General features: G+C 56.6%; 10 protein-coding genes across 10 annotated transcripts; 6 read left to right on the forward strand and 4 right to left on the reverse strand.

Moving 5' to 3' along the window:
- Positions 1 to 212: 212 nt before the first annotated feature.
- Positions 213 to 746, forward strand: BDP55DRAFT_630047 (uncharacterized protein; the record flags this gene model as incomplete). Its single annotated transcript, XM_060572107.1, has 1 exon — positions 213 to 746. One exon carries the CDS (start codon positions 213 to 215, stop codon positions 744 to 746), a length of 534 nt encoding a protein of 177 aa, XP_060431610.1.
- Positions 747 to 1,576: 830 nt separating this feature from the next.
- Positions 1,577 to 5,283, forward strand: BDP55DRAFT_658050 (uncharacterized protein). Its single transcript, XM_060574450.1, has 8 exons — positions 1,577 to 2,103; positions 2,167 to 2,190; positions 2,288 to 2,406; positions 2,457 to 2,983; positions 3,056 to 3,357; positions 3,412 to 3,924; positions 3,996 to 4,246; positions 4,308 to 5,283. The coding sequence occupies exons 1-8, from the start codon at positions 2,023 to 2,025 to the stop codon at positions 4,831 to 4,833; spliced, it is 2,343 nt and encodes a 780-aa protein (XP_060431611.1). The 5' UTR covers positions 1,577 to 2,022; the 3' UTR covers positions 4,834 to 5,283.
- A 1,415-nt stretch (positions 5,284 to 6,698) lies between these two features.
- BDP55DRAFT_72351 (uncharacterized protein) lies at positions 6,699 to 7,761 on the reverse strand. Its single transcript, XM_060578758.1, has one exon. It carries the CDS (start codon positions 7,431 to 7,433, stop codon positions 6,828 to 6,830), a length of 606 nt encoding a protein of 201 aa, XP_060431612.1. The 5' UTR covers positions 7,434 to 7,761; the 3' UTR covers positions 6,699 to 6,827.
- On the forward strand, positions 7,037 to 11,613 carry BDP55DRAFT_658057 (NAD(P) transhydrogenase beta subunit). The gene is made up of 6 exons (XM_060574451.1): positions 7,037 to 7,590; positions 7,708 to 8,877; positions 8,927 to 9,379; positions 9,433 to 10,959; positions 11,021 to 11,095; positions 11,172 to 11,613. The coding sequence occupies exons 1-6, from the start codon at positions 7,482 to 7,484 to the stop codon at positions 11,204 to 11,206; spliced, it is 3,369 nt and encodes a 1,122-aa protein (XP_060431613.1). The 5' UTR covers positions 7,037 to 7,481; the 3' UTR covers positions 11,207 to 11,613.
- Positions 11,614 to 11,989: 376 nt separating this feature from the next.
- On the reverse strand, positions 11,990 to 12,711 carry BDP55DRAFT_726821 (uncharacterized protein; the record flags this gene model as incomplete). The annotated part of the gene is made up of 2 exons (XM_060579201.1): positions 11,990 to 12,324; positions 12,414 to 12,711. 2 exons carry the CDS (start codon positions 12,709 to 12,711, stop codon positions 11,990 to 11,992), a joined length of 633 nt encoding a protein of 210 aa, XP_060431614.1.
- A 1,247-nt stretch (positions 12,712 to 13,958) lies between these two features.
- BDP55DRAFT_658062 (porphobilinogen deaminase) lies at positions 13,959 to 15,324 on the forward strand. Its single transcript, XM_060574452.1, has one exon. It carries the CDS (start codon positions 14,176 to 14,178, stop codon positions 15,247 to 15,249), a length of 1,074 nt encoding a protein of 357 aa, XP_060431615.1. The 5' UTR covers positions 13,959 to 14,175; the 3' UTR covers positions 15,250 to 15,324.
- Positions 15,325 to 16,205, reverse strand: BDP55DRAFT_658064 (glycine cleavage system H protein). The gene is made up of 2 exons (XM_060574453.1): positions 16,015 to 16,205; positions 15,325 to 15,912 (listed from the first exon to the last, which is right to left on the reverse strand). The coding sequence occupies exons 1-2, from the start codon at positions 16,136 to 16,138 to the stop codon at positions 15,509 to 15,511; spliced, it is 528 nt and encodes a 175-aa protein (XP_060431616.1). The 5' UTR covers positions 16,139 to 16,205; the 3' UTR covers positions 15,325 to 15,508.
- Positions 16,206 to 17,992: 1,787 nt separating this feature from the next.
- BDP55DRAFT_72413 (uncharacterized protein) lies at positions 17,993 to 19,398 on the forward strand. Its single transcript, XM_060578852.1, has 3 exons — positions 17,993 to 18,013; positions 18,194 to 18,898; positions 19,191 to 19,398. Exons 2-3 carry the CDS (start codon positions 18,304 to 18,306, stop codon positions 19,271 to 19,273), a joined length of 678 nt encoding a protein of 225 aa, XP_060431617.1. The 5' UTR covers positions 17,993 to 18,013; positions 18,194 to 18,303; the 3' UTR covers positions 19,274 to 19,398.
- On the forward strand, positions 19,037 to 20,845 carry BDP55DRAFT_72419 (P-loop containing nucleoside triphosphate hydrolase protein). Its single transcript, XM_060578860.1, has 3 exons — positions 19,037 to 20,257; positions 20,305 to 20,379; positions 20,429 to 20,845. The coding sequence occupies exons 1-3, from the start codon at positions 19,523 to 19,525 to the stop codon at positions 20,525 to 20,527; spliced, it is 909 nt and encodes a 302-aa protein (XP_060431618.1). The 5' UTR covers positions 19,037 to 19,522; the 3' UTR covers positions 20,528 to 20,845.
- A 2,339-nt stretch (positions 20,846 to 23,184) lies between these two features.
- BDP55DRAFT_548513 (GNS1/SUR4 family protein) lies at positions 23,185 to 24,377 on the reverse strand (the record flags this gene model as incomplete). The annotated part of the gene is made up of 4 exons (XM_060568848.1): positions 23,185 to 23,516; positions 23,569 to 23,781; positions 23,833 to 23,902; positions 23,952 to 24,377. The coding sequence occupies 4 exons, from the start codon at positions 24,375 to 24,377 to the stop codon at positions 23,185 to 23,187; spliced, it is 1,041 nt and encodes a 346-aa protein (XP_060431619.1).
- Between the last annotated feature and the right edge of the window lie 1,971 nt (positions 24,378 to 26,348).

Here is a 26,348-nt window from a genome sequence, read left to right on the forward strand (position 1 = left end):
CAGTTGACAGGGTCTTGTGGGTTCGCCCCAAATCTGAGCTAGTCGTTCGTGTCGCGTGGTGTGTTGGCAATATTAAGAGAAGTGAGCCGGCGGGTTGGTTCTCTTGTAGATGAGACGAGCAGGTTATGTCATGTGGTGTAGCTCTGTAGAAAGAATATTTTTACAACAAAGGCGCATGTTTGCAAGCGTGACACGTTCGGTCGAAATCTCGCATGTGGCATTTGCAATCCGGAAAATTAATTACGCACAAACGCGAGATGACGGATCGCCAGAGCGCCGCAGAAGTTTCCGTCATTGAAGCTGCTGCTGGTGAAGTGAAAGCCAAGCTCTCCCGCGGACCGCCGTCATGGAAGCGAGAGCCCCACCGCCCGGACAGGAGTGGGTCCCCCGCTTCGGTGCGTTCAACGTACAGGGGCGGGTTTGATTGGTTGCAGTGTAACTTGGCAGGCTTGCGGCGGGGGCCGCGGGTTCAGCGCGCCCGGGCGCCCACTGCGTTGCTCTGCGCGGGGTGCGGTGCTCTCGGGGCGCGAGATTCCAGACATGTCCAGAGTTCCTTTCATCCCAAACCATTAAAGGCTAAAGGTGTCCCCTCATTGCTGTGCGAAGAAGTGTCAGCAGGATGTTTTGGTTTGGCCGAGTCCGACATCGATGATGCCGATGACTCTTCGCCGGGCGGAGCGGCGATATCTGAGACGCTACGGCGCCGCGCCGACCCTTCGGAGGTGGGCTACTTACAAGTTACCTAGGTGCCATCTTTCTGGCACCTCTCAACAATATGTCGCTGTGACTAACTTTGTCGGAGAATTCTTCCAGACGTATTGCGGTCGGTTGAGCCAACAAGTTAGCTTCGAGCTACTCGCCATCTTTGTTCTCTTTCGTCTCCGAGATTTCATCCTCGATTCAAGCAGAACAGCATGCGGCTGATGCCCTCCATATAGTCGTCGTCGGAGTTGACCCGACTTATGGAGTCGCCGGCTGGAAGGACTAGCGGACGATGGGAAAGGCCTATACATCGTCTCTACTCACAAGATATAGCTAATCCCCGTTCGCCGTTCCCCTTCCCGTCTGAAGGTGCGGGCTTGTCCATGTCTCTTCCTACCTATCACGGGCATTCACAGATCCAAATGCGTCCATGCCGGCGATGTGGCCCTGGCATTGCCGGTGGGATACGTTTGAATAGACTACAATGGCGCCGCGCTAGAACATGAGAACACTGCGAGTTCGGGGTCGACACACCTCCTCCCGGCGAATCATAGCCCTACTGTTCCCTAGCTAGTTTCCATCTAAAGCCCGTGACCCCAGTTCAGATGCGTCTCTACAGCGATCTATCCGGCGCGAACCACCGTGTCTGAGCCTGGGCGAGCCCTGAATCGCAGAGCTGTGCCGTCACCCAGACCCCTGAAAAGGATCCATTGCAAGGGGGGTGAGCACGGGGGAAGGGGAAAGGGATCTGAATTACTAAAAATCGTGCATGCGTTCTGCAACGGGCGCCTTTCCATCCCACACCTCATATGGGGTCGAGAATCCCTTCCTTTCTCTCTCCTGATCTTTTTTCCCTTTCTAAAAACATTTACCGCGTATCCGTAAAGGTGACCTGGCATACTATTCTAAGCCTCAACTGCGGACTTGACTAGTGGTGGAGTTACAGCCACAGCCACAGGGCCGCACCTTTGCTCCATAAAATCCGCCGGAAGCGGAACCCGCGCGCGCCGCTCCCGTTCTTCTTAGTTACCCCCGGGCCGCGAACCTCATCCCGCCGCGAAGTGTCGAGGCTCCGAACCACCTACGCCCGCTTTCTCGTGATCCCGTCTCTTTCGGGCCCCGACTTCATCCAACCCCCGGGCGTTTCTCCTTGGCATCCTCTGTACGACGACAACCTAGATTTCGGATCTCATTCAACCCGCCCCGCCGGATCAATTCCGAGTCTCAGAGGAACCACCCTTGCTTCTCGGGGTACCACTTACCCCTTCCTGAAGTGAAGCTACCTCGATCAGATTTGGCAACTCGTCGCCGAGTCAAGAAATGGACGCCGGATCTTCTGCCGGGGCTGGTCCCTCCGCTGCTGGCGGCGTGGGCGGCGCCAACCTCCCCATCAAGCGAGCGGAAAGTAGACCCTCATAGTACCCAGTCGTTGTAAATCGCACCCAAGCTAACATGATCGTTTAGTGCGATGCTTGCCGTGCCCGTAAAGTACGTTGTCTCACTCTTCATCGGCCCATGTCATCATGTCACTCGACACCACCCATTGCACGTAAGGGCTGACGGCGTGAACCCCCTCCCTTCTTAGATTCGCTGTGATAGAGAGGAACCATGTGCCCACTGCCAGCACGCCGGCATCGAGTGTAAAAACACATCGGGGCTCAAACCCAAAGAGAAGAGAACCCGTATTCTCATCACGCCTCAATAGTCAGTCTCGTCCTCACTCGCTTGTTTCATTCACAGCTAACCCCTACCAGTGAAAAGAAGATCGACCTAATAGACCGCCGCCTCGACGGCGTAGTCCGTCTCCTCGAGGACCTCAAACTCCAGTTCCCCCTCCAAGCACCAGCATCAGCAGCACCATCAACGGCAGCCTCAGTCTCGGGATCGACCGCCACCCCCGGAGGAGGAGCATCAGGAGGCGGCCCGCCGGCGCCCATTCAGCTCAAGACCATCACCTCGACCTCCATGTCAACGACACCAGCCAGCACGTCTACACAACAGCAGCACACGACAGACCCCCTGGTCGAGGGCGAGTCCTCCATGACGGCCCAGTCCATCTTCGCCCACGACTTCCTCCGCAAGACCGTCGGCGACGGGTCCTCGGTGCTCGAGATGCGCGAGACCCTCGACGCCCTGCACTCGCTCGTCGAGGCGCTCCGCCACCAGCCCGCATCTCACGAGCTGACATACCCGCAGGCGAAGCCCGTGGCCAGGCCGGCGTTTGGCGAGTGCGAGATGCCGGCTGTGCAGTCTGCCGTCAACATCATCCGCGAGGCGAAAGGTGCGCTGCTTCAGTCTCAATCTACGCTCAAGGCAACACCCACGAACAAACGTAAGCTGACTTCTCAAACAGCTCAAAAGACGCTGGGCCTGGAATGGGTGACGACCTTCCTGCACCCGGACCACTTCACGGACCTGGTCCTCAAGGTCTACTTTGCGCCGACAGAGTTCAACGAGGCCGAGTTCATCATCGTCAACGCCGGCCTCGAGAGCCTGTACACCGACATGACGCAGTCCAAGACGGCGACGGCGCAGCTCAGGGAGGAGTGCGTCAAGATGGGCACCCTCTGTCGGGGGAACCTCCAGACCGCCCTCGCTAATCTGCCTTTACACCTTCCGGCCACGATGGACATGATTGTAGCCCTCTTATTTGGTGTATGCTTCTCCGATATCTCTATCTTCCCACGCATATAGCTAACATCCGACCAGGCCTACCACGCAATGGAAGTCGCAAAACCAAGCCTCGCCTGGACCTTGAACGTAGCCTCGGCCCAGCTCTGCCAAACACTAGGCTACCACCGCGCAGCATCATCCTCCTCGTCCTCACTCTCCACAAGCGGAACCGGCACGGGACCATGCAACACCACCACCACCACCACCACCGGCCCCACCACCACGAACCCAGACGACGAAGAATACAAAATATTCCTCTTCTGGTCCGTCTACTTCATCGACAAGTCCCTCTCCCTCCGCCTCGGCCGCCCCTCGACGATCCAAGACTACGACGTCACGGCTCCCTACCCCTCGAGCGCCAGCAAGATGCACGGCGCCCTCATGAGCTACTTTCGTCTATGGGTCATTGTCTCGCGCATCCAGGGCAAGACGTACGAGCAGCTGTACAGCCCCGATGCGATTGCGCAGCCGAGCGGCGTCAGGGAGGCGAGGGCGAGGGGGTTGGCGGAGGAGTTGAGGAGGGTCACGGACCGGACGCAGGAGACACATGTGAGTTGGCGACGACAAAGGAGTCAGTCTAGTTAGGTTTTCCAGAATGCTAACATCCGTGATAAAAACAGTCGCAGTATTTGAAGTCGGCTATCGAGGCCGTGGGAGAAAACACAATGGACTTTTTCAACGTGTCAGATGAGGTCCTGAGGCTGTCGCTGCTGACAATCATCTACCGCGCCGTTCCCTCGCCCCCTGGGTCCGCGACGACTTTCAAAACAGAGTGCATCAACGCCGCGAGGGCGACGCTGCAGCGGCACGAGGATTGCATGGCCATCATGGCCAAGGACGCATACTACCTGTTTCCCATGTACATGAACTGGTACGTCTCACACCCCTTACACCCCACCCTCCGCAGATACCAAAACTAACAAATAGTCCAGGACCATCCTCTTCTCCCCCTTTGTACCCTTCATCGTAATCTTCTGCCAGGTCATAGAAACAAGCGACACCTCAGACCTCGCGCGTCTCCAAGGCTTCGTCACCTCGATCCAGGGCGCAAAGGAGTTCACCGAGGCGTCGGCGCGGCTGTATCGCCTCTTTCAGGTGCTGTATAACGTCGCGTTCCGGTACGTTGAGATGCGGAGTCACGGTGGCAGCAATGGCAACAACAGCAGCGCGCAGCAGCAGTCGGAGGAGCAGGGCCAGGAGATGGATAAGTATCTCACGGCGCTCGGGTTCCCGCCGGCGTCTGGGCATCCGCAGCCGTCGTCGTCGGAAGTGGGGCCTGGGTCGGAGCAGATGTCGGGGATGACTAGCGGAGAGGACGGGATGAATGGTACCGGGGCCGGATCGGGTGCGCTGAATCAGATGATGTGGATGGGGAACGCGGCGCAGCTCGAGGATTGGTTTTATAGTAACCAGCAGATGATGGGTCTTGTCGAGGATGACGACTCGTTTTTGCAGTGATGGGGACGGTCTTGGGTACAGATATTTTTTGATGGGGAGCAGGGTGGACATGGCGATAGATGGTTTATGACGGGGCATCATGTCCAACGGACCACAAGGGGGGCACATTCAACAAGGCTACGGTGGACAAAAGGAAGTCTCGAACTAGAGGTAGCTAAGAATACCACACAGGCGCGGCTAATAGACTCGGCCCGTACACATCGTCAACCCGTCCGGTCAGCCTACAAGCCTCTACACCATCCAGGTCAAGCCCCCTTTCACCACAACGACCTCATCGGCCACGCCGGGCCAACAAACACAATCTTTCATGACCAGCGCATTCTCCTCATCCCACAAGCAACAGGGGTTTCAACACCTTCAGGCGCTATAGCCCAGCGGTTGATATGGAACACTCAGCCGGGGTCGTGGGATTTCCACATGTCTTACGAGACGGACCTCGACCCCTTGAGTTCGACTCCACGCTTGGGAGCTATCTTTTTTGCACTTTTTACACTTCTTGTCTTCTCTCCCTTGTTTGTAGTGTGAGATCAGTTGACTGCGTAGTTTGGCTGTATTCATTGTGTGATACTGCTATTGTAAAGCGGCCTATCTGCTTACCTACGATTCTCTTACTATCTGACGCCGCCGAGGAGCCTAAGAACTAGTCAATTCGATCCCTTCGAATGAGTTTTAAGGGCTCGCTAAATCGCTGGGAGACACGAGAAAACCTCCGCTGACATTAGGACACGACTATGAGATTTCTAAGACAATGGGCTTTGGGGTTACGGGCAACCTGTCAATTGACAACTTTGCATTGCGTGAAGTGGCTAGCGGTAGTATGTGGTCAAGATAGCCAAAGTAGCATAAGGTAGACAGTTGGACTTGATGTAAACCCTCTTTAAGGTTGCCGAACGACCATTTCCCTTGAAAGATGCCAAACCATGCGAATGCTGTCGAGCATCATCAATCCTCCACTACCCTATGACTAACCTACCTACCTTGGTTCGCAACATCTTCTACCCCCTTCGGAATGACGGGTTTCATTGGTCGTCTGTCTGCCTGCCGAATCTGCACTGGCTCTCTCGCTCTGCTTCGTGGCTCCGAAGCAGCCGATGCACGTCTGTCTGTCTGCCTTCCCCTTCTGTGCGCTACATGCATGCCATGCAATGCAAGTCGCGGATACGTTCTCGTGTTTCGTGCATGTGACACGTTCGTCTTGACTTGTTGGACACTGTTGAATTGCGATGAAATGATGACAGGAAGACAATGAGCTCAATCTATCAACACATCACTCGAGTCTTCGATGCTGATCCCAGGATTTAGGACATCGCTCTTTTGTCCCCAGTCAGGAACAAAAAGGCACCCGCCAAAAGTCGTCTACCTACATCAGAACCCGGAAGAGGCGGGATCTTGACAAACCCAGCTGCATGTTCCCAGGTGACTGAGACGCGGGAAACAAACACGGGACAGAGACATGGGCCAAGGGTGCTCGGCCTCAGTCTGGGCGAGCATTAATCAGCGTTCCATGAAGCTCCCCAGTGCTTTATCAATCTCTCATCGGACGAAAAGGAAAAAAAGGACCCGGCGGATATAATGGCAAAAGGGCCTGGACTCGTGGAGTCTGAAGAGGTGCAATGAGCCCGGAACTCCTGGTGAGCATTGCAGGCTTATCGGGCCTTATCAACTTATCGCGAGCTTCGAAATGGCGGGGGATAAGAGCATCCCCGTGTTTTAGCGCCGGTGTTTAGTGCCCGCGGCCCCACACCCCGCACTGAAAGACTGGAGAAGAAGGGGGAAAAAAGGGGGGCATAGTCGCACGGGGGGGGGAAGCAGTACACTACAGGGGCCAAGCTGCAGCTCCTTTCCCTGCACGGAAGCATGCACCAGACCACTTCCACCAACACCTCACACCACCAATGACCACATCCGTCGAAACTCTCATACAACATGTACTCTACCTAGCGTCTGCGACACTGTCTCTCCTCCAGGTGTTCTCCCACAAAGTACCGCGCTTTCTACCGCCACATGCCAATGAGGGGAACCTTGGAACAGGCCGTAAAGAGCTGCGGAAGGGGGGGTAAAAAGCCAACTTGGCAGACCACGCAGACTACTCCAAACAATCTCCAGGTCGAGTAATGATTGGAGGAGCTTGGAGCTCGCGCCGCGACATCTGCGACACGCCTGAACCGATTCTGCACTTCCCGTCTTGGGATGCAACGAACCTGGGGGGGTGGCCATGGTGGGAGAGAACAAGGATCCGGATGCGCGGGTGATGGACGAGGGAGGGGGGGGAGAAGGCAGCTCAAAGTAGTGACGAGGACGAAGACGAGGACGAGCATGGAACGAGTCCAACGGCCGAACAAAACGTGACACGGTACAAGCCCGTTGTCTCCTTGTTCTCTTCTTTGGCCGCAAAAGTCAATCCCAACTCTATCCAATTCACATCTCCCATTCTCTTCTTCCTTCCTCCCTCCCATCTTTCTCTCTACCCATTGCGTACCGTCGCTTTCTTTTCGCCAATCGACACGGTATCTTGGAGCTGCTTCCCTGCCATAGCTCCTCTGCTTCACCGACGGCCCCCGGCAGTGGTCGCGAGCAGATGAAAAGGGCCTGCCAGACATCCCCGTCGCCCCGGCTTCGTTAGCCTGGATGCTCGAAGCCTCGCCGCCATGGCGAACCTCTCTGTCCTGCGGCCAACTCTGGCCTACAACGTGTGCTCCTCCCGTGCTTCTTCCGGCCGGCTCGTCGTCCCCCGCGCGTGGCGGAAGGGTCTAGCAGGTAAGCTACGGAGTTCTCGATCCCCCATGAAGACGTCAGGAGGAGCAAACTCCCAATTGCTTCGAGATCTGGCGCTTGCGATTTACTAACGCAGACTACTCGTTCCCCTGCATGCAGCCGTAGCACCGGCATCTGTCGTCGTCACCAGCAAGTGGCAATCCACCCACGCGCGAGCCCGCCGCCAGACGAAGGCTCTCGTCCCGGCCGTCTCTCCCCGGTCTCTCCAGCTCATCCGCCATGCGTCGGTAGTCTCAGCGGGCTCTAGTTCCGGCTCCAGCACCGGCCCCACGGCTACACCGGCAGCGACCTACTCAACAGTCGCAGAACCGCAGTCCGTGCCGTACGCGCAGCTCACCGTCGGCGTGCCAAAGGAAATTTACCTCAACGAGCGCCGCGTCGCGCTGACCCCGCAAAACGTGGCGCTCCTCCTCAAAAAGGGCTTCGCAAAGGTCATTGTCGAGCGCGGCGCCGGCGCCGAGGCCGATTTCCCCGACGAGGCCTACGACCGTGCCGGCGCGACGCTCGTCGAGCACCCGCAACAGGTCTGGTCCGGTGCCGATGTCGTGCTCAAGGTCCGCAGCCCGATCCCGTCCGAGATCGACCTCATGAAGGCGCACCAGACGGTCATCTCGTTCCTGCAGCCCGCGCAGAACAAGCCGCTTGTCGACAAGCTCGCCGCGCAAAAGGCCACGTCTTTCGCCATGGACCTCATCCCGCGCATCTCCCGCGCGCAGGTATTTGACGCCCTCAGCTCCATGGCCAACATTGCCGGCTACAAGGCCGTTCTCGAGGCCTCCAACAACTTTGGCCGCTTCCTTACGGGCCAGGTGACGGCCGCGGGCAAGATCCCGCCCTGCAAAGTGCTCGTCATCGGCGCGGGCGTCGCGGGACTCAGCGCCATTGCGACGGCGCGGCGGCTGGGTGCTATTGTGCGGGGCTTCGATACGCGTCCTGCGGCGAGGGAGCAGGTGCAGTCGCTCGGCGCCGAGTTCATCGAGGTGGACATCAAGGAGGACGGGTCCGGCGCCGGCGGGTACGCCAAGGAGATGTCCAAGGAGTTTATCGAGGCCGAGATGAAGCTCTTTTACGAGCAGGCGCGCGAGGTCGACATCATCGTTACCACCGCGCTGATCCCGGGCAAGCCTGCGCCCAAGCTGATTACCAAGTCCATGCTCGAAGCCATGAAGCCCGGGTCTGTGGTTGTTGATTTGGCGGCCGAGGCCGGTGGTAACTGCGAAAAGACCAAGCCTGGCGAGCTTTACGTCTACAAGGACGTCAAGATCATTGGTGAGTAGAAAGTTGAACTTCTGGAGATCTGACGACTAACACCACCTAGGCTACACCGATCTCCCCTCCAGACTACCAACGCAATCCTCGACACTCTACTCCAACAATGTGACCAAGTTCCTACTTTCCATGGCGCCAAAGGACAAGGAATTCGGCGTCGATCTCGCCGACGAGGTCGTGCGCGGCTCCGTCGTCACCCTCAAGGGCGACGTCCTGCCCCCGCCGCCCCGAAAAGCCCCGCCCCCGGCCCCACCGCCGCCGCCGACCGCCGCGCCGGAAGCCGAAACTGTGGCCCTGACCCCCTTCCAGAAGACCTCCCGCGAGGTCGCCACCGTCACGGCCGGCATGGGCACCATGCTGGCCCTGGGCAAGATGACGGGGCCCCTGTTTATGGGCAACGCTTTCACGTTTGCGCTGGCCTCCTTGATCGGCTACCGCGTCGTCTGGGGCGTCACACCCGCGCTTCACTCGCCCCTCATGAGCGTCACCAACGCCATCTCAGGTCAGTATATTGACAACTATGAAAAAGGGAGACAGCTGTACTAACAACTACAGGCGTGGTCGGCATCGGCGGCCTCTTCATCCTAGGCGGAGGCTACCTCCCACAAACGATCCCCCAAGCCCTCGGCGCCGCCTCCGTCCTCCTCGCCTTTGTAAATGTATCCGGCGGCTTCGTCCTCACGAAGCGCATGCTCGACATGTTCAAGCGGCCCACTGACCCCCCCGAATACCCCTGGCTCTACGCCGTGCCAGCAGCCCTCTTTGGCGGAGGCTACATCGCCGCCGCCGCCACCGGCGCCGCGGGCCTCGTTCAGGCAGGCTACGCCGTCTCCTCTGTGCTCTGCATCAGCTCCCTCTCCAGCCTCGCCTCCCAGGCGACCGCTCGCATGGGCAACATGCTCGGCATGCTCGGCGTCGGCTCTGGCGTGCTGGCTTCGTTGTTGGCCGTCGGCTTCTCCCCGGAAGTCCTCACGCAGTTCGCGGGTCTCGCGGCCTTGGGTGGCATCGCAGGCCTCGTCATCGGCAAACGCATCACGCCCACCGACCTCCCGCAGACCGTCGCGGCACTACACTCCGTCGTCGGCCTCGCCGCCGTGCTCACCTCCATCGGCAGCGTCATGGCGCACATTGACGACATTTCCACGCTGCACCTCGTCACGGGCTACCTCGGCGTCCTCATCGGCGGCATCACCTTCACCGGCTCCATCGTCGCCTTCCTCAAGCTCGCCGGCAAAATGTCCTCCAAACCCCTCGTCCTCCCCGGAAAACACCTCCTCAACTCGAGCATGCTGGCCGCCAACATCGGCACCATGGGCGCCTTTGTCACACTCGCTCCGGGGTCCCCCATGATCGCCGCCATGGCGTTGTCCGCCAACACGATTCTGTCCTTTGCAAAGGGGTACACCACCACCGCAGCCATCGGCGGCGCAGACATGCCCGTCGTCATCACCGTGCTCAACGCCTACTCTGGCTTCGCCCTCGTCGCCGAGGGCTTCATGCTCGACAACCCCCTCCTTACGACCGTCGGCGCCCTCATCGGCGTATCGGGATCCATCCTCTCTTACATCATGTGCGTCGCCATGAACCGGTCCCTAACCAACGTCCTCTTTGGCGGCATCTCCTCGACGCCCGCGCAGACAGACTACAAAATGGAAGGCGTCGTGACGCAGACAAACGTCGAGGACACGGCCGAGGCGCTCGTCAACGCCGAGAACGTGATTATCGTCGTCGGCTACGGCATGGCCGTTGCGAAAGCGCAGTACGCCATCAGCGAGATCACGGGCATGCTTAGGGCCAAGGGTATTAATGTCCGCTTCGCGATCCACCCCGTCGCGGGCCGCATGCCGGGCCAGTGCAACGTGCTCCTGGCGGAGGCTAGCGTGCCGTACGATATCGTGCTCGAGATGGACGAGATCAACGACGACTTTGGGGAGACGGACGTGACGCTTGTGATTGGGGCGAATGATACTGTCAATCCGATTGCGTTGGAACCCGGTAGCCCGATTGCGGGTATGCCTGTGCTTCAGGCGTGGAAGAGCAAGCAGGTTATTGTGATGAAGAGGGGCATGGCTAGTGGATATGGTGAGTATTTGAAAGCATATAGAGATTCGCTTGCTTGAGCGATTGACTGACCGTGCAACAGCCGACGTACCGAATCCCATGTTCTACATGCCCGGAACACGCATGTTGTTTGGCGACGCCAAAGTGACTTGCGACGGTTCGTGATCCTCCCCTTCTCCTCCCCTCCTCCGTTGACCAGACGCGGCGTACTGACCATGAACTCTGCGATGTAGCAATCAAAGCAGCCGTCGAAACCCGAGCAGCATAGAGTCTAGAGAGATCTCGTATCGCGCAGACATAAGACACCTCCGGCGGTAACCAACTATGTTTTTTTTGGGACTCGGGAAGCATCTGATCTTTCCCACTAGAGGCGCTGCATCTACAAGGAGCTCTCCGTCACGAATACACATATCTCTCAGCTATTTTGCTTTCTTCCCTTTTTTGCTTCCCCCCCACTCCATTTCAGCGCGCTTTGTATATAGTGTGTTTGGAAAGACGAAAGCGGTAGTTTCTGTTAGCAAAGCACGAATTGCAATGCATGTCACGGCTACAGGCTATAGTACACGTGTCATCTGCGGATTTGATCTTCCCATGACTCCGTTGTCCTTGAACTTATACTCATCGAGTGCACCCGTATTTTGAAGAGGGGCCCAGATTATGACAACGTACACAATGTGTTTGAACTCGCCGTCACAGTCGCGTTCGTGAGAAGTCTATATATTAACAGCAGGAGATTGGGTGGGCAAGCCTGCGTAATCAAAACTTTGAATGAATGTCCGGTATCTAGACCCAGAGGGGTGTCTGATCTCTCTCCGAAGAACAGTGTGCCTATTTAGCGCGCGATAACACCCCCTTTTCCTGACCAAGCTAAAGAGAGCGTAGGACTCAGACCCTTCATGGGGTTCTGAATTACAAAATACCCTATCCCAGCCATCGTTGGCCCGCAACAAAGACACAGAAGAAGTATTGAAAAAAATCAAAGGAGAATAGAAATCCACCCAACATTTGCTCAAAAGCGAACAAAGCAAGACAAGTCTCACATCGTCCCTCCTTACAACCGTCTTCTAGCAGCAGCAGGTGGCGCAGCGGGAATCCCCGCAAAAGCGCTCATACTCGGCGACGACGGCACTGACGACGGCGCGGCAGAAGCGGCAGCGCAGCCGAGGTTACAAGGCGTCTCGCAACGGCCGATAAAGTCGGGCTCGTCGTTCTTGCAGCGGCCCTGGCAGGGGCAGATGAGCTCGATGGCGGAGCCCGTCTTTTGGCCCGGCGCGCAGATGCAGACGAACAGGGTGTTTTCGAGGGACTCGACGGCGGGGGCGGCGGCGGCGCAGTTTGTGCCTGGGGTTGCGCAGTAGCCTTGGCCTACTTGTTCGGTTGTGTAGCCTATACACAGGGGGGAGTTAGGGATCTGGTCTTGCGTGGAAGAATGGCTAGGGAGGAAGAGCTATGGGAGAAAAGGGGAGGTGAGTAACCTTGGAAGCCGACGAGGACTTTGCCGCAGTATGTTGCGCCGCAGACGCAGTGGGCGCCGCCGGGGGCGGGTGAAGGCTGCGATGGGTCGGAGGGAGCCGGCGCGGGAGCGGGGACGGGGGCGGGAGCGGGAGCAGGATCCGGGCCGGGGTTGTTCGGTATGGGTTCGGTGGGCGCGGGCGGCTGGCCTTTGACGGTGATTGTGGTGATGGAGGTTGAGACTGGGGGCACTTGGGGGTCCTGTGGTGCGGCAGAGACCCAGGCCAGGAGAGTGGTAAGTGTCAGAATGTTCAACTTCATGTCTGCGTGATGTGAGGGTTAGGAACTTGAGTTTGTAGTTCTGTGAAGGAGATGTTTGCCGCTGCTCTGGCCTGTTGGTGATGAGGAGGACGGGATGGTGTGATTGATTGCGAGGTTGTAGTGGCTCGTTTTATACATGTTGTCGATGTTCAACTTCTTGGTCATGATTTGATGTTTGGTGAGAACTCGACGGACATGGACCATTGTCTGACGTTTCTTCTCGTGGACTCGGCTGATGTAGCTTACACGTTGTCTGTCGCACCCGTGATGAAGGTGATACCACGATGTGTATGGGCATAGATCCAAGATCATTTCTGGTTCGAATCGAATACGATTGAACCTAATCTCGGTTGCCTAAAACTCGGAGACCCGTAAGAGAAGACATGGTATGCCTCACTAGCCAATACGCAGGACTCCTCAAGACCGCAGACGTCGACAACTCCAAAAACGACCAGACGACCTGACGATGCTAGGTTCATGCCGTATTGACAGCTGCGTTCCTCCACGTCATCTAAAGTTGACACTTGCCGCAATCCGATCTCGAGAGGCACAAAAGTAACCCGTCCACGGCGCGGGTGCAACAAGGACTCGACGACGAGAGCATGCCGACCACGTCAGGGCCCGGAACGACGGATATCGTCACAATTTGAGGTCCCCCAGAACAAGAACATGAATTCGGTGTTCCTCTGTATCTCTCCATCATCACCTAAGCTTGTTCACGTCGGGCATCACCAGGAGTCTGCCCCCTGATCGTGCAAACCACACTACCCTAGGTCGCAACGTGTTGTCTCAAGGAGATTAGGAAATTAGGAGCAATTCAAGGATCATAAACACCGCGTCGTATCGTATTCTGTGCTTCGACACGTCAGAGGTGTTTGCCCTGCACGATGGCGGATGCTCCCACGCACACCCAGAGTTTTGTGTGATTTCAGGCAAGTGAGCGGAAGAGGTCTTCAACTATGCCCAACCTTGGGGAGCCGAAGCCGACTCCTGAAAGATGCCGTAGCTAATCTCTTTCAAGGCAGTAGTTCGAAGAGGATCATGCTCGATCATGCTCCAGATCCTCGCTTGATTCGAGAAGAACTAGGAAAAGTTCGGCATGGATCTGACGGGATGCGGTCGGAGGCTCGGAGATGCGGGCGGAGGAAGTGGGCCCCCGGGCACTGCATGCACAGTGCCAGGTACAGTTCCGTCACAGTACCGAAGCCGTCGTACTTCGGTGCTACCCCTCCATCCCCGCCATCGCTCCTACCTCCCTGCCGAGTACTCCAACTTCCCAAAATCCGAAGCCAAAATTCATTCCCGTCGTTTCGATACACCCGCACCTCAAACCCAACATCTTGCAATTGACCTCGTTCGACTCGGCAAAGAACCCTCCCCAAAACCCTCCCGTCGAATGCGCAGAGAGACGAATTTTCAACCTCAAACACACACACACACACCCCATCACCACCACCCCTCACAATGGCCGCCGCACCGCCCGCCGCAGCCGGTAACGGCACCCCCATCCACGTCGGCACGCGCAGGTCGGCGCTGGCCATGAAGCAGACCGAGATCGTCGTCCAAGGCCTCTCGAAAGCCCGCCCAGACGCCACCTTTGAGATCCACAGCATGCAGACCCTCGGCGACAAGGACCAGATCACGGCGCTCTACAACTTTGGCGGCAAGGGCCTGTGGACCAACGAGCTCGAGGCCAAGCTCGTGGCCAAGGAGCTCGACATCATCGTCCACTCCCTCAAGGACATGCCCACCACCCTACCCGACGGCTGCACCCTCGGCTGCGTCACCAAGCGCGAGGACCCGCGCGACGTCGTCGTCTTCAACGCCGGCCTCCTCGCCCAAAACAGCGGCCGCTGGAAGTCCCTGGCCGACCTGCCCGAGGGAAGCGTCATCGGCACCAGCAGCATCCGCCGCATCGCGCAGCTGAAACGCCGCCACCCGGGGCTGAAATTCGCCGACGTCCGCGGCAACATCGAGACCCGCCTGCGCAAGTGCGACGACCCAGAAGGCCCCTTTTCCGCCATCATCCTCGCCGCCGCGGGCCTGCTGCGCATGGACTACGGCGCGCGCATCTCGCAGTACCTCGACTCGGAGAACGGCGGCACGCTGCACGCCGTCGGACAGGGCGCGCTGGGCATCGAGGCGAGGGCGGGCGACGAGAGGGTGCTGAGCGTGCTGAGGGAGCTCGAGGACGAGCCGACGATGCTGGCGTGCGTTGCGGAGCGGAGCGTCATGCGCACGCTCGAGGGTGGGTGCAGCGTGCCGATTGGCGTGGAGACGAGTTGGGTTCAGGTCGACGGCAGCAAGAAGCTGCGCCTCAAGGCGACGGTGGTGCACGTTGACGGCACGCAGGGCGTGGACGCCGAGAGGACCGAGGCGATTGCGACGCGGGAGGAGGCCGATGACTTTGGCAAGCTCGTGGCACAAGATTTGGTGGACGGGGGCGCACAGAAGATCCTCGACGATATCAACCAGGCGCGGCCGGGTGATCAGATTGCGACGGCGGAGACTGCGGCGGCGGCCAACCCCGTTGCGTGACGAACATTCATGACACAAATCGGAAAAGACACAATCGGAAGAAAATAGACTGTTCCCCCCAAAATGGAACCATTTGATGACCATCATCTCTCATTGCTCTATGTTGGTGGCTACCACGTTGTTGAACCGCAAACCCCGAAAGTGAATACCCGCTTGGCGTCGGTGTATAGTACAGACACACTTGCCCGGTTGAACTGCCGGCTACCTATATCTAACCAAACCATTCCCCCCCCCCACCCTCATCCAGCACCGTTCCATCTTAGTGATCCTCGGAAGCGGTAAAGGCCTTGTACTCCTCCTCGCTCATGAGCGCCTCAAGCTCCTGAACGCCCGCCTCGTCAACCTCAACCTTGGCGATCCAGCCGCCGCCGTGGGAGTCGTCCTCGGGCACCTTGTTGATGGTGCCGGGCTTCTCCTCGAGACCGAGGTTGACCTGGGTGACCTTGCAGCTGATGGGGGCATTAATGTCGGCGGCGCTCTTGACGGACTCGACGGCGCCGATGGCGTCGCCCTGGGCGACCTCGGCGCCTTCCTCGGGGAGCTCGACGTAGACGACGTCGCCCAGCTGCTCGGCGGCGTACTCGGAGATGCCGACGACGCCCGTCTTCTTGTCGGCGTTGAGGTCAATCCACTCGTGATCCTTTGTGTACTTGCGTATTAAGCCTGTCGTGGTGGTTCGGAAGCAGGTCCGAAGTGGTCAGTCTTGATGGTACTACATGTCTTCGGGTGGGGAGCCGAAGCTTTCGAATGGGCAGAGGAGCTCACTGCTGGGGGTTGTAGAGAAGCTGCGCTGCGCGGGACGGGGGAAAAAGGCGCGGGGGGCGGCCTTTGTGAATTGGGAGAGGGCGGAGGGGCGGACTGCCCTCATGCTGCGTGCAATTGAGGCCATTGTTGAGGTTTTACGTCGTCGTGAAGAAGAGAGAGGGCGTTTGTGGTGGTGGTTTTTTGGGGAGTTTGAGAGTGTTAGATAATGAGGTCAGAACGTCCGACTTTAGAGCTTCCGGGGGAATTTGGGGCCTGGGCGGCTGATAGGTTATCGGTACGTACCGCCTACCGAGACCGGGAACTCTTCCAGGTTCGAATCGTCAAACACCAAGCTGCTGGGCCAATCAGAGAGGAGATTTCTCGGAACGCCTTCGCCTTAGTCATGCATGTTTGAGCGGACAGCCATCGGCCCGGGGCCGCAAGAGCCAACTTGGTGGGCATTGGATGCAGGGCGATAAGAGACCGCGCTGGGTTGGAGGGAGAGCGATAGGAGAGGAAGCCGAGGAGCGCCCTCCATCCGTAGGCTCTCTGTCTTTCAGTCTATGTCTGTCCGTACCTGGTATCCGTAGGCAGTGTGTCACAGGGAAGCCCCGCGGCCAGGAAGCGAGAGACGACGCACGCAGAGAGCCGGGCATGAACCCAAGGGCTCGGACGGAGCGGGCCAGGAGTCCGTTGCGAGGCCATCCGGGAGTGTCCCGTCTCTTGGTCTGGGTATTTCGGGCGGGTGCCAGGTGGACTGGGCGGACGTGGTGACCGTGGTGGACTATTCAACGGCTTCATGCCGTTTGCATGAATTCCCCATTTCGTGCCTGCGAAATTGCGTGGCGGAAATGTTCTAGTCTCGATCTCATCGGTCTTGCATCATTGCCCTTTTTTGTCTTCTTACCCTACTGCTTTTCCCCGATTCCCTTTGATTCTGTTCCTTCGCTCTGGGCTCTCCGTTGCGCAAATGACGAGGCGTGGCTATCTCGTGCGCCCTGCTCAATTGCGATCGGGGTTTGTTTCCAAGGCAGAAATAGAGTTGACAATAGCCTCATTCTAGAATTGCGGTCAGAGGCCTGTTTGTCTGCTGGGCCTAAGGTTTCGAGTCTGGGCCTCGGGACTCCGTGCATCGTCCCATGTCGCGTACGCTGGCTTAAGTAATGCGTGGGTGATGGCGGGTTGTTGACTTTGGGGAAGTTTTCTATTGACATTGGGCGCTGTGCTTTTCTACCGGACAACGAGCTGCAGCTGCACGAATTAACCGGCCAATGTCACGTCGTCGACAGCAACGTTTCTGACTATCAACATTGCCGACGCTGTCAACAAGAGTGGTTTCATTTAGGCGCAGACACGGAGGAGACTCGACTCCAAGTTGGGTAGATGTGATTTCCGCACATTGACGACAGACGACATGAGGCTCACCGCCCTCGAAAGTTGTGCCTTGTTTGGGCCCTTGAGGAGGCTCGGCTCGTCCGTTTAAACGTACGGCCGGCCACTGAGACAAAAACGGTGAATCCGTCCACCGTCGAATGTCCCGGTCAAGTCCCACTGACTGGTGGGCTGTTGGGCTTCTTTCAGCTTCGCCTGAAGTCAGTGGACCTGGGGGAAAAAAAAACCAGGAAGAGAAAAAATGGAAGAAAATTGGCAAGTATTAATAAACGAGGATGAGTTGTGTGTGTGTGTGTGTGTGTGTGCGTGTCGATTCCATAAATGCCGCCGCCCGTGATGCATCATCCATAATCCTCGAAGGGCAATAGCACCAAATCTCCGTCACAAGGTGCTAGAGGTGTTAGTGCAAGAAAGGGAGATGCAGCCATGGTGCGTGGGGCAGCTGAGCAAACACTCCAGTGCTTAAGCCTTAAGGTACTCCGTATTATGATGCCGTATTGTGTGCATGTACATGAGTGGGAGGATTAGACCACAGAAATACATAAAACGCGTCCGTCTCGCGTCTTCTCCACACAACCGTGGTCCAATTGTGAAATTTTGGCGTCATTGCCAGTCGACGAAATGCCCAGTGTGTCCCACCCCCAGCAGCCATTGTCACCCTGTAATTGGCTGCTTCTTTGCCCCCTTCCCCCCCTGTCGCACCTCCCTTCTTCGATCTGCCATAAGCGCCACGGGCCTGGGGAGGGCCCTGACTTGCCGTTTCCCTGGGCTTTCCTGCGCTGGCGTCCCTCACTAATGCTCCGCTAAGTCGCCTACAGGCTACGAGGTACATAGAGCCAAAGAGTCGCTTGCTGCCCTTTACTGGTCGGCTTCAAAGTTGTGCGGCGTGCCTGTCCTTGGTGGGTACGTACTTCCGTAATGTTATGTTGCACTGACATCCATCTTCCCCCCCTCTCTTGCACTTGCACCAAAACACGACAACGGAGGCCACCACTGCACAACAAAGTCGCACAAGCATCTCCTCAGCATCCCGTCTATCCATCCACAATCCGCCATCTCAAGTCCACCCAACGCGCACAACTTCCCTGGCGCTTGACATACCTAGACATTCACGGGTGCTTGTGCTTGGTGCTTGGTGCTTGGTCTGGATCTCCGCTAATCCATCCCCATACCCTGACTTCCCCCCCCGTTCTGCCCTGGGCCCGTTTCGGTACATTCCATGACCGTCACCTCCAGCTCCTTCTACCATCGAGTATCCGTACCGCAACGCCGCATCTCATCGCCATCCCATCCCGTCGTCGATACCTGACCCTTCCTCTCTCTCTCCCTCTCTCTCTCTCTCTCTCGCCTTGTCTTGCCTCACCGTCTACTACAACCTGGCTACTTTCAACCTCGTCTCCTTTTCCCCAGGACCCAGCCTACCCAACGCAACGAGGGCTTCCTGTTATCAGCAAGCTTCAGCCCGGCTCCTGCAACTCGGTCACCAGTTGCCTGTTGCAACTACACACTACCGGTACGTCTATCTGGTCCAATACAAGGCCATTATTCCCATTGCTCGACTCCAGCTCGAGGTGGGCAACCCCTGCTTCAACTCGTCGCCCAATCCCCTCTCTTGTTCCCGCACCGCACCGTCTCAAGGTCCCCTACCGTCCACACCACGCTCTTTTCCCTCCTCTCCTCCTCTGGACTCCGTGTGTGGAGAGGCTAGGTGAGACATCTTTGCCTAAACACTCATTCCCTCTCTCCCACCTCACCTATTCACCTCCACGAGTTGCGTCGACGTCGCCAATCCTAACCAGCGACAGATACCATCTCGAGTAGTCCGTTTCCGACTCACCCCTTCGCTACCCCATCGATCGCCGCGCCGCCCCTGGCAAGCGCTCCATGAAGCCATCGTCGGGCCTGAACTGAAACCTGCCGCCCACTCCCCCGGCCCTCTCCTCGACCTTCTTTTGGGATAAGGCGCCGACTGTCAGTCGTCCTCGCCCATCTGCAAGCCGGCAAACTTCAGCATCGTCATCTTCCCGGCCCCTTACTCGACACTGAGCCTCCCGTCCCGCACCCTCGAATCTCCACGCTGGATTCCTCAACACTGTCAGCGGGGTCACCGGCCCAGTTCCACGACGCAGTCGACACCATGGACCACGACCACCTGGCTGCGCAGCCTCACCCCGACGACACCATTGGTGCCTTCGATGCCTCCCCTCAAGTGGCCCAGAACAATGGATACGATCACCCGGAGCCCCAGCGTCATCAATCAAGTCAGTCCCTCGACCATGGCCTTCCACAATCCCCGCGACCCGAAGAACAGCACTCGGATCGCTACAACACACCACCACTTCCTATAAACGCCCTTTCCATCTCAAGGCCTGCCTCTGGACTTTCCGGCGCCGGCGCGCAACAAGGCTACGCCGACCATGCATCACGCAGCAGCGCCGGTGCTGAAGCCGCCGCCAGCAACGGTCGCAACCACGTCGTCATCAAGGTCGGCATGGTGGGAGATGCGCAAATCGGCAAGACCAGTCTCATGGTCAAGTACGTGGAAGGAAGCTGGGACGAGGACTACATCCAGACACTTGGCGTCAACTTTATGGAGAAGACCATCTCCATCCGGAATACGGAAATCACCTTTTCCATTTGGGATTTGGGCGGCCAGCGCGAGTTTGTCAACATGCTTCCGCTGGTCTGCAACGACGCCGTCGCCATTCTGTTCATGTTCGACCTGACACGGAAGAGCACCCTCAACAGCATCAAGGAGTGGTACAGGCAAGGCAGGGGCTTCAACAAGACGGCCATTCCCATCTTGGTGGGCACCAAGTATGACCATTTTGTCAACTTCCCGAGAGAGGACCAAGAAGAGATTTCGAACCAGGTACGTCACCAAATAGTCTCTGTCGTCCTCCGACGCTAACAGAACAGGCTCGCCGGTTCGCCAAGGCAATGCGCGCCGCGTTGATCTTCTCCAGCACGAGCCATAGTATCAACGTGCAAAAGGTGAGTCGCTCTTTTGCGCCAAAGTCGCACCGTGACTGACCATCTACAGATCTTCAAGATTGTGCTGTCCAAGGCATTTGACCTCAAGTGCACCATTCCAGAAATCGAAAACGTCGGAGAGCCGCTGCTCCTGTATCAGTCCTGCTGATTCCCGTCAGCGGTCTGATACGGTGTACGCCAAACTTCGCGTGGCCTCGCGCCGATCATAACCATCTCGGCTGTCGCCCATAACGAATGGATCATGACCCATTACGTACTTACGACCTTCGATATCCATGCTGGCATCCATCAGCCGAGCTACAAAAACAGTCATCTCTGGCACCAGGCCAAAATCCGAGTGACTATACAGAGCACCCCACACGGCTCTTTCTGGCACAAATCAGCCCCTTAAAAACACAACCGACTCGCTTCTTTCTTTTGTTACCAACATGGCCTCCATGGCCCGATCACAGCGCTTTCAGTGTCACCAGTCTGGTTAATTGCGCACACATCACACACAAACACATTCCTCACTCTCTGATTGCAATCGGCGTTGCATATCTCTTCAACCTTAAATTTCTCAAGATTGGTAGGGACATGGCGGGTTGGCTGGAGGGGTGAGATGCATTTTAGGACTACGGTCTGGCGGTGGCTCCGCTCACTCAAATCGATCGCCTTTTTTGCGATAAAAAGAGATTGAGTAATAAAACATAGCAGGGCCACCGTCTTGTTTCCTGGCGTAACGGCCGCTGCGAAACTGTTCCGGGGAGAAATCTTGGGCAGCAAAACTTGCTTTTTTTTCCATCAAATTTTTTTTTTTGTCGAATTCGAACCTTGACACACTATCAACCCACACCCACACAGCTTGTTTTGTCTTTGGGGTGGTCTCGGAGATGGAATCGAGGGACGAAGGAACCTGATACAAGAAAGAAAGAGACCACACCATGTAACAAGTAATTCCATCCACGCGTGCTTTTTACTTTGAGAGGCCTTTTCCTCTCTTTCCCAGTCTCGGAGGAGACTGGGGCAAGACGGCATTTCAAACGGGGGACGAGATGGAGATGGAGGCGGAGGGGAACAAACCATGTAATGAATATTGTGAAGAGCCCTTTTCGCTGACGAGGCGGAGGAGTCAATGGATTGAATTCCAGATGCCATTTGAGAGATCTTGCCGGGCCTCTGCTTTTGATGTATTGTGACGATAAAGTGTTGACGTCCGTGGCCACGCTCGTCGTCAGAGCCGGACTGCTTGCTTATATGGGCTCGTGGATGAGTCCTCGTTTCAAGTTGAGCCTTTCCTAATCGTCATGATATCCCGCTCCGTCTGCTGTACTTGAGATATTGTTGAGAGGATCGGGAAGATGATGCTTTGATCTTCAATCGTTCAAGCTACGCCTAGGAGTGAATATCGTCCCAATGTACCCAACTTGACACTCCGAGCTCAAGTAAAAAAAAAGAAAAGGGGGGGGGGGGCTGTCCTTTCTGTTCAGGATTCGGGTGGGAGGCCAGAGGATACCCCTAAAAGCGATTCTGTCAGTCTCGAGCCAATACCATGGCATCCCGAGACGAAATCCTACCTTGCCATAAAGGAAACCTCGTAAATGATGGAAAAAAGACCCCTAAAAGAAGATGGATAGTTCTTGGAAAAGGAAGCCGTATGAAGGCCGAAGAAGTCTCGCATCTTCCCTTCTACCTTCCTCACCACGTCGCTAAGGGGAGTCAGTCAGCCTCATGTCAAGTCACGATTTCTTCCACAACGAGCCTCCAAGACCTCATCCTCACTTAAGCCAACATCGCCAAGGCACAAGGGCACAATATGAACTAAAATCTTATCGTATTCTTCTACCTATTACATCCCATTCATCAAAGCCGAGCCATGTCTTTGCAACACCTCGGCAGATTACCCCTGAAAAGACAAGTCAGCTTTCTTGGTCTACAACAAAATATCCATGAAAGAAACAAGAGCATGTCCAATGAAATCAGACGTGATCAAACGTTTTCTCAGCAACCGCACATTGGTGCGTCTGAGTGAGCTGGGTAACGTGTAGGACTCATCATTTTGTGGGGGAAAGGAAAAGAAAAGAAAAGAGAGATAGAACGTACCATCCAGGAAGACCGTGTTGGCCAGGCGTGAGTGAACCACACCGCCCAAGTCTAGTCCTCCCAAGGGGAAAACCTGCTAGATGCCAAACCAACAGCCCAGACTTCACACCAGCCAGAGACGGGTCTGCATATGTGGTGAAAGAGTTATTAGTATCATTGAGCAGCCCATCCCCCCAAAAGCTTGAGGCGAACGACGACCACTCCATCTATGACACACAGAGAAACACAAGGAAAATTACAAATGTTCTAAGTTTGTTCCTCCCCAGGCGAAAGAGCGTGAGGCCCTTTTTTCTTCTTGCTGCAATCGCCCAGTAAGATCATTTCGTCTTTTTTCTGCAATGATGCCCAACCCCCCTCCCAGTTCGCCAAAGGCACAAACATACAAACGTCGTCAGCCTCCCAGGTCGTCATACACGTCCGACTGTAGGGGCCCCCCTGCTCGTCACAGCAGGGCCTCTTTTTTCGTTTTTTCAAAGTGTTGCCTCGTCAGTAGCGAGGGAACGATGCAGTAATACACAGTTGTGAAGAAAAAGGCCACGCCTGAAGAAAAAAGTCGTAGTCGCGCGGCCTGGCATGCCATCAAGCCAAGAATTTGGTGTCTCGTCACATCCAAACGTGTTAAGCCGTGTACATATCGGCAAACAAAGACCTCCAGATGCCTGTACGGTCACCCGCATATATACACTCCACAGCGTGGACGGCACTCCAAGATTGGCAAGGGTTTTACGCCTTGCGGGATCGAGGAGTAGAGGAGCCGTTGGTCTTGGCTCCACTGGCCTTGGCGCTGCCGTTGGAGTGGCCGGCGACAGCCGAGGCAACGGCGTGGGGATCGGGGAGGGGAGCCTGGCTCATGCGGCGGAGAGACTTGCGGGTCTGGGACTTGCCGCCCTTCTTGTAGGTCGCGAGGTAGAAGGAGATGAAGAGGACGAGGTAGGAGCTGAGGATACCGATACCAGCAAAGGCGGCAAACTCCTCACCGGCACACTCGCCAGCATTGGGCATCCAGGGGAAGTAGGTCGAGGTGAAGTAGGTGTAGGAGGCGAAGTAGACGAAGCCTGGGATGTGGTGTTAGTCGTGTCGACGCGTGGGCTGAGGCGTGCAACTTACCGAGATCGATGATGAACTGGATGATCTGGAAACGAGTGACCCACTCCTTCCACCAGATGCGGACGCCGCGGGCACTCTGGAAGTAGTACCAGTACATGACGACGTGGACGCCGAGGTTGAGGGTGATGGGAACCCATGAGACGGCAGTGGAGCCAATCAGCTGGGTGTAGCAGAGGAGAGCAGTCGCGCCATGGTGGTAACAGTGAAGGAAAGCTGCAGAGTGTTAGTCTTGAGGGTTACACAAGGCTGGGGAGGTGCGCATACTCAGAGGCTTCTTCTTGAGGAAGAGGAACACGGTGTCGAGCAGCTCCATGTACTTGGTGAGGTAGGTCATCTAGGCTGGTCAGCTGGTGTCAACGGCGCGCGAGTCGATTGGAACATACGTAGTAGAGGACAACGAGAGGCTGGGTCCAGCCGCCATCGGCGTGGCAGATGGAGTGGAAGATGCCCTTGCGAACGACAGTGGGCAGGAGCTCCTCAATGTAGAGAGCGAGGAGACCGGCGCTGATGAGGGTGAGGATCAAGTTGTGGGCGAGGAAAAGACCCTTGAGCTTGTAAGGCTCGCGGTTGCGCATCCACTCGCGTCCTCCAAAGATGATGGTGTAGTAGATGATGACGAAGATGCCGGCCTGCTTGATGGTCGACATGGGCGTGACGCCAGGCTGGAATCTGAACTCGCTCACGGGGTAGCCCACGATGGGAGTCCAGACCTTGTCGAGAAGAGGCCAAAGGTGGATGCCAAAGGGGCGGTCGAGCGTGGGGAGAGGCAGTTGCTCGTAGAACGAGGAAGGTGCTTGAGTGGCCGCCATCTTGAAGATTGATGATTTTTTTCGTCGAGCTCGATGGGAGAGAAGAGTAGACGAGAAAGACGGTGTTGTGGCGCGATTATCTACTTGCGAAGATTTGCGACAAGGTATTCGGTTACCGTGGGTCTTTCGATGGGGGTTGCCCTGTGGACTCGACACGGAAGACGCGGGTTGATGGGATGAGGTAGAGTGTGTTCTACTCAGCAATGCAGCAGCAGAGCGGTTCGATCGACACGGCCCAGAAAAGAGGCAGGAGCCTAAGGAGTGACGACAAATAATGTAGGGGAAGAGAAGGAGAAAAAAAGAAGAATTGCAGAAACGCGCTCTCTCTCTCTACCCGCCGCGGTGCACCCGATGAAAGTCTGGAGTATTGAGACGCGGGGAGGGGTCGGAAGGGAGGTGATCAGACAACGGGAAAACGCCACGGGCACGAGTTGGTTTATGAGGAGAGGGAAGAAAAAAGGAGGACGGGGAAGGACACGAGCAGAGCAAGCAAGCAGCAGCAGGCGGCGATGCGAAAAGTTGTTGAGATGGTCAAAAGGGGAAAATTCCGATCCAGAAGGTCAAGGTACCCTGTACTTGTCGCGCAGCCTTTTTCGCGGCCCTCATTTGATCGTGCAGCATGTGATTCGCTGTCAGACCCTAGCGTAGCCAATCATGGACCGTGCCTGGGCCTATGCTCATTTGGGTACCTGGTCGTCCAGCGTATCCACCCACGTCCACTCTACGTTTCCAAGGAACTGTACCCGTACGGAGTACCTTACGGATACTGTTGTAGGCAAGCACGTGACCCGACTATGTCACCGGCCTGTCCGCCTGAGTAGGTGCCTTAATAAGTAAGGTACCTACCTACGAATACAGTAGACGTAAAGTACGGGGAACAAGATGCCGTAAAAGGCCGTGGGCTGTACCTTATTCATCGTCTTGATTGACTGGATAGATGCTCCGGTTGGGCTTACGTCGTCCGGATACTGCGGTTCTCCAATGCCTGTTCTAACCTTGGCAACACCACAAAACATCCTGCAGACAACGATCATAGCATCAGCTGCCAGACAACGCGGGCCGTTGCAACCCAGTCTGGGAGACCTTGCAGGTTGGTTGTTGGAGAGGTCTTACTCTTTGGAGAGGCCTTGGGTTACGCTGGACAAGGTCCAGTTAGCAGTCGGGCTAACCCACTGCCAACTCGACCTAGCCCCAAAACAACCGTCACGGCCGCATGTACCGAGTACCTCGACTGCTCGTGATGCACATTGCAATCTCGGAAGTTTAGGCTACGTTGCCAATTGCACAGCGTAGACGTCGCGGGACGAGACGAGAGTCAGGTCTTTTTTTCGTCTGTACTATCTGTAGGCTTGCATCCCGTATCCATAACAGATTGCCTATGCAAGCAGAAAGAGGGTCAATAAAACACAATTGTGCCTCGGCTCCGGCAACCCAATTGACCTTGTAGTCAAGACTAATCAGCTGTCTCCCACGATGATTGAATCTCGATGGGGGGGGACGTGCTGGATGCCGTCACAATCTCCGGCTTCTTGGTCCGGTCACCTCCGGCCCCGTGTCTTCTCCCCCTTCCGTCCCAATCAGCCTTTCCCCCCTTGAAGAGAAGCCGTGCAGCGTGTGTACCTTAGGTAGTTGTGAGGATGGGACGGTCGGCGCAACGGAGCCTTGAGTTTGCTCCCAACTCCGGCCCGGGGAATTGGTGCTTCGTGTCCATTGCGGGAACCCCGGGGGAACCTTACGAGATCCGAACAAAACCCCCGTGGTTCGCGCGTCCCAATGGGCTGTCACATCCCGGGGAGAAGGTTGAAGAAACACCATACAACTTCTCCAGGGTTTCTGGGGAACCAGTGAGAGCCTGGAGGATGAGTATGACCATTTCCAGATTCGGGGGGGAATCGTCCACAGTGGCCTGATGATGGACACTCGTGCGAACATTGCAAACACTGTGTTCATCCGCTGGTGATTACATGTCTG

Source organism: Colletotrichum godetiae, assembly GCF_030913485.1.
Source record: "Colletotrichum godetiae strain CBS 193.32 chromosome Unknown BDP55scaffold_13, whole genome shotgun sequence".
NCBI classification, from domain to species: Eukaryota; Fungi; Ascomycota; class Sordariomycetes; order Glomerellales; family Glomerellaceae; genus Colletotrichum; species Colletotrichum godetiae.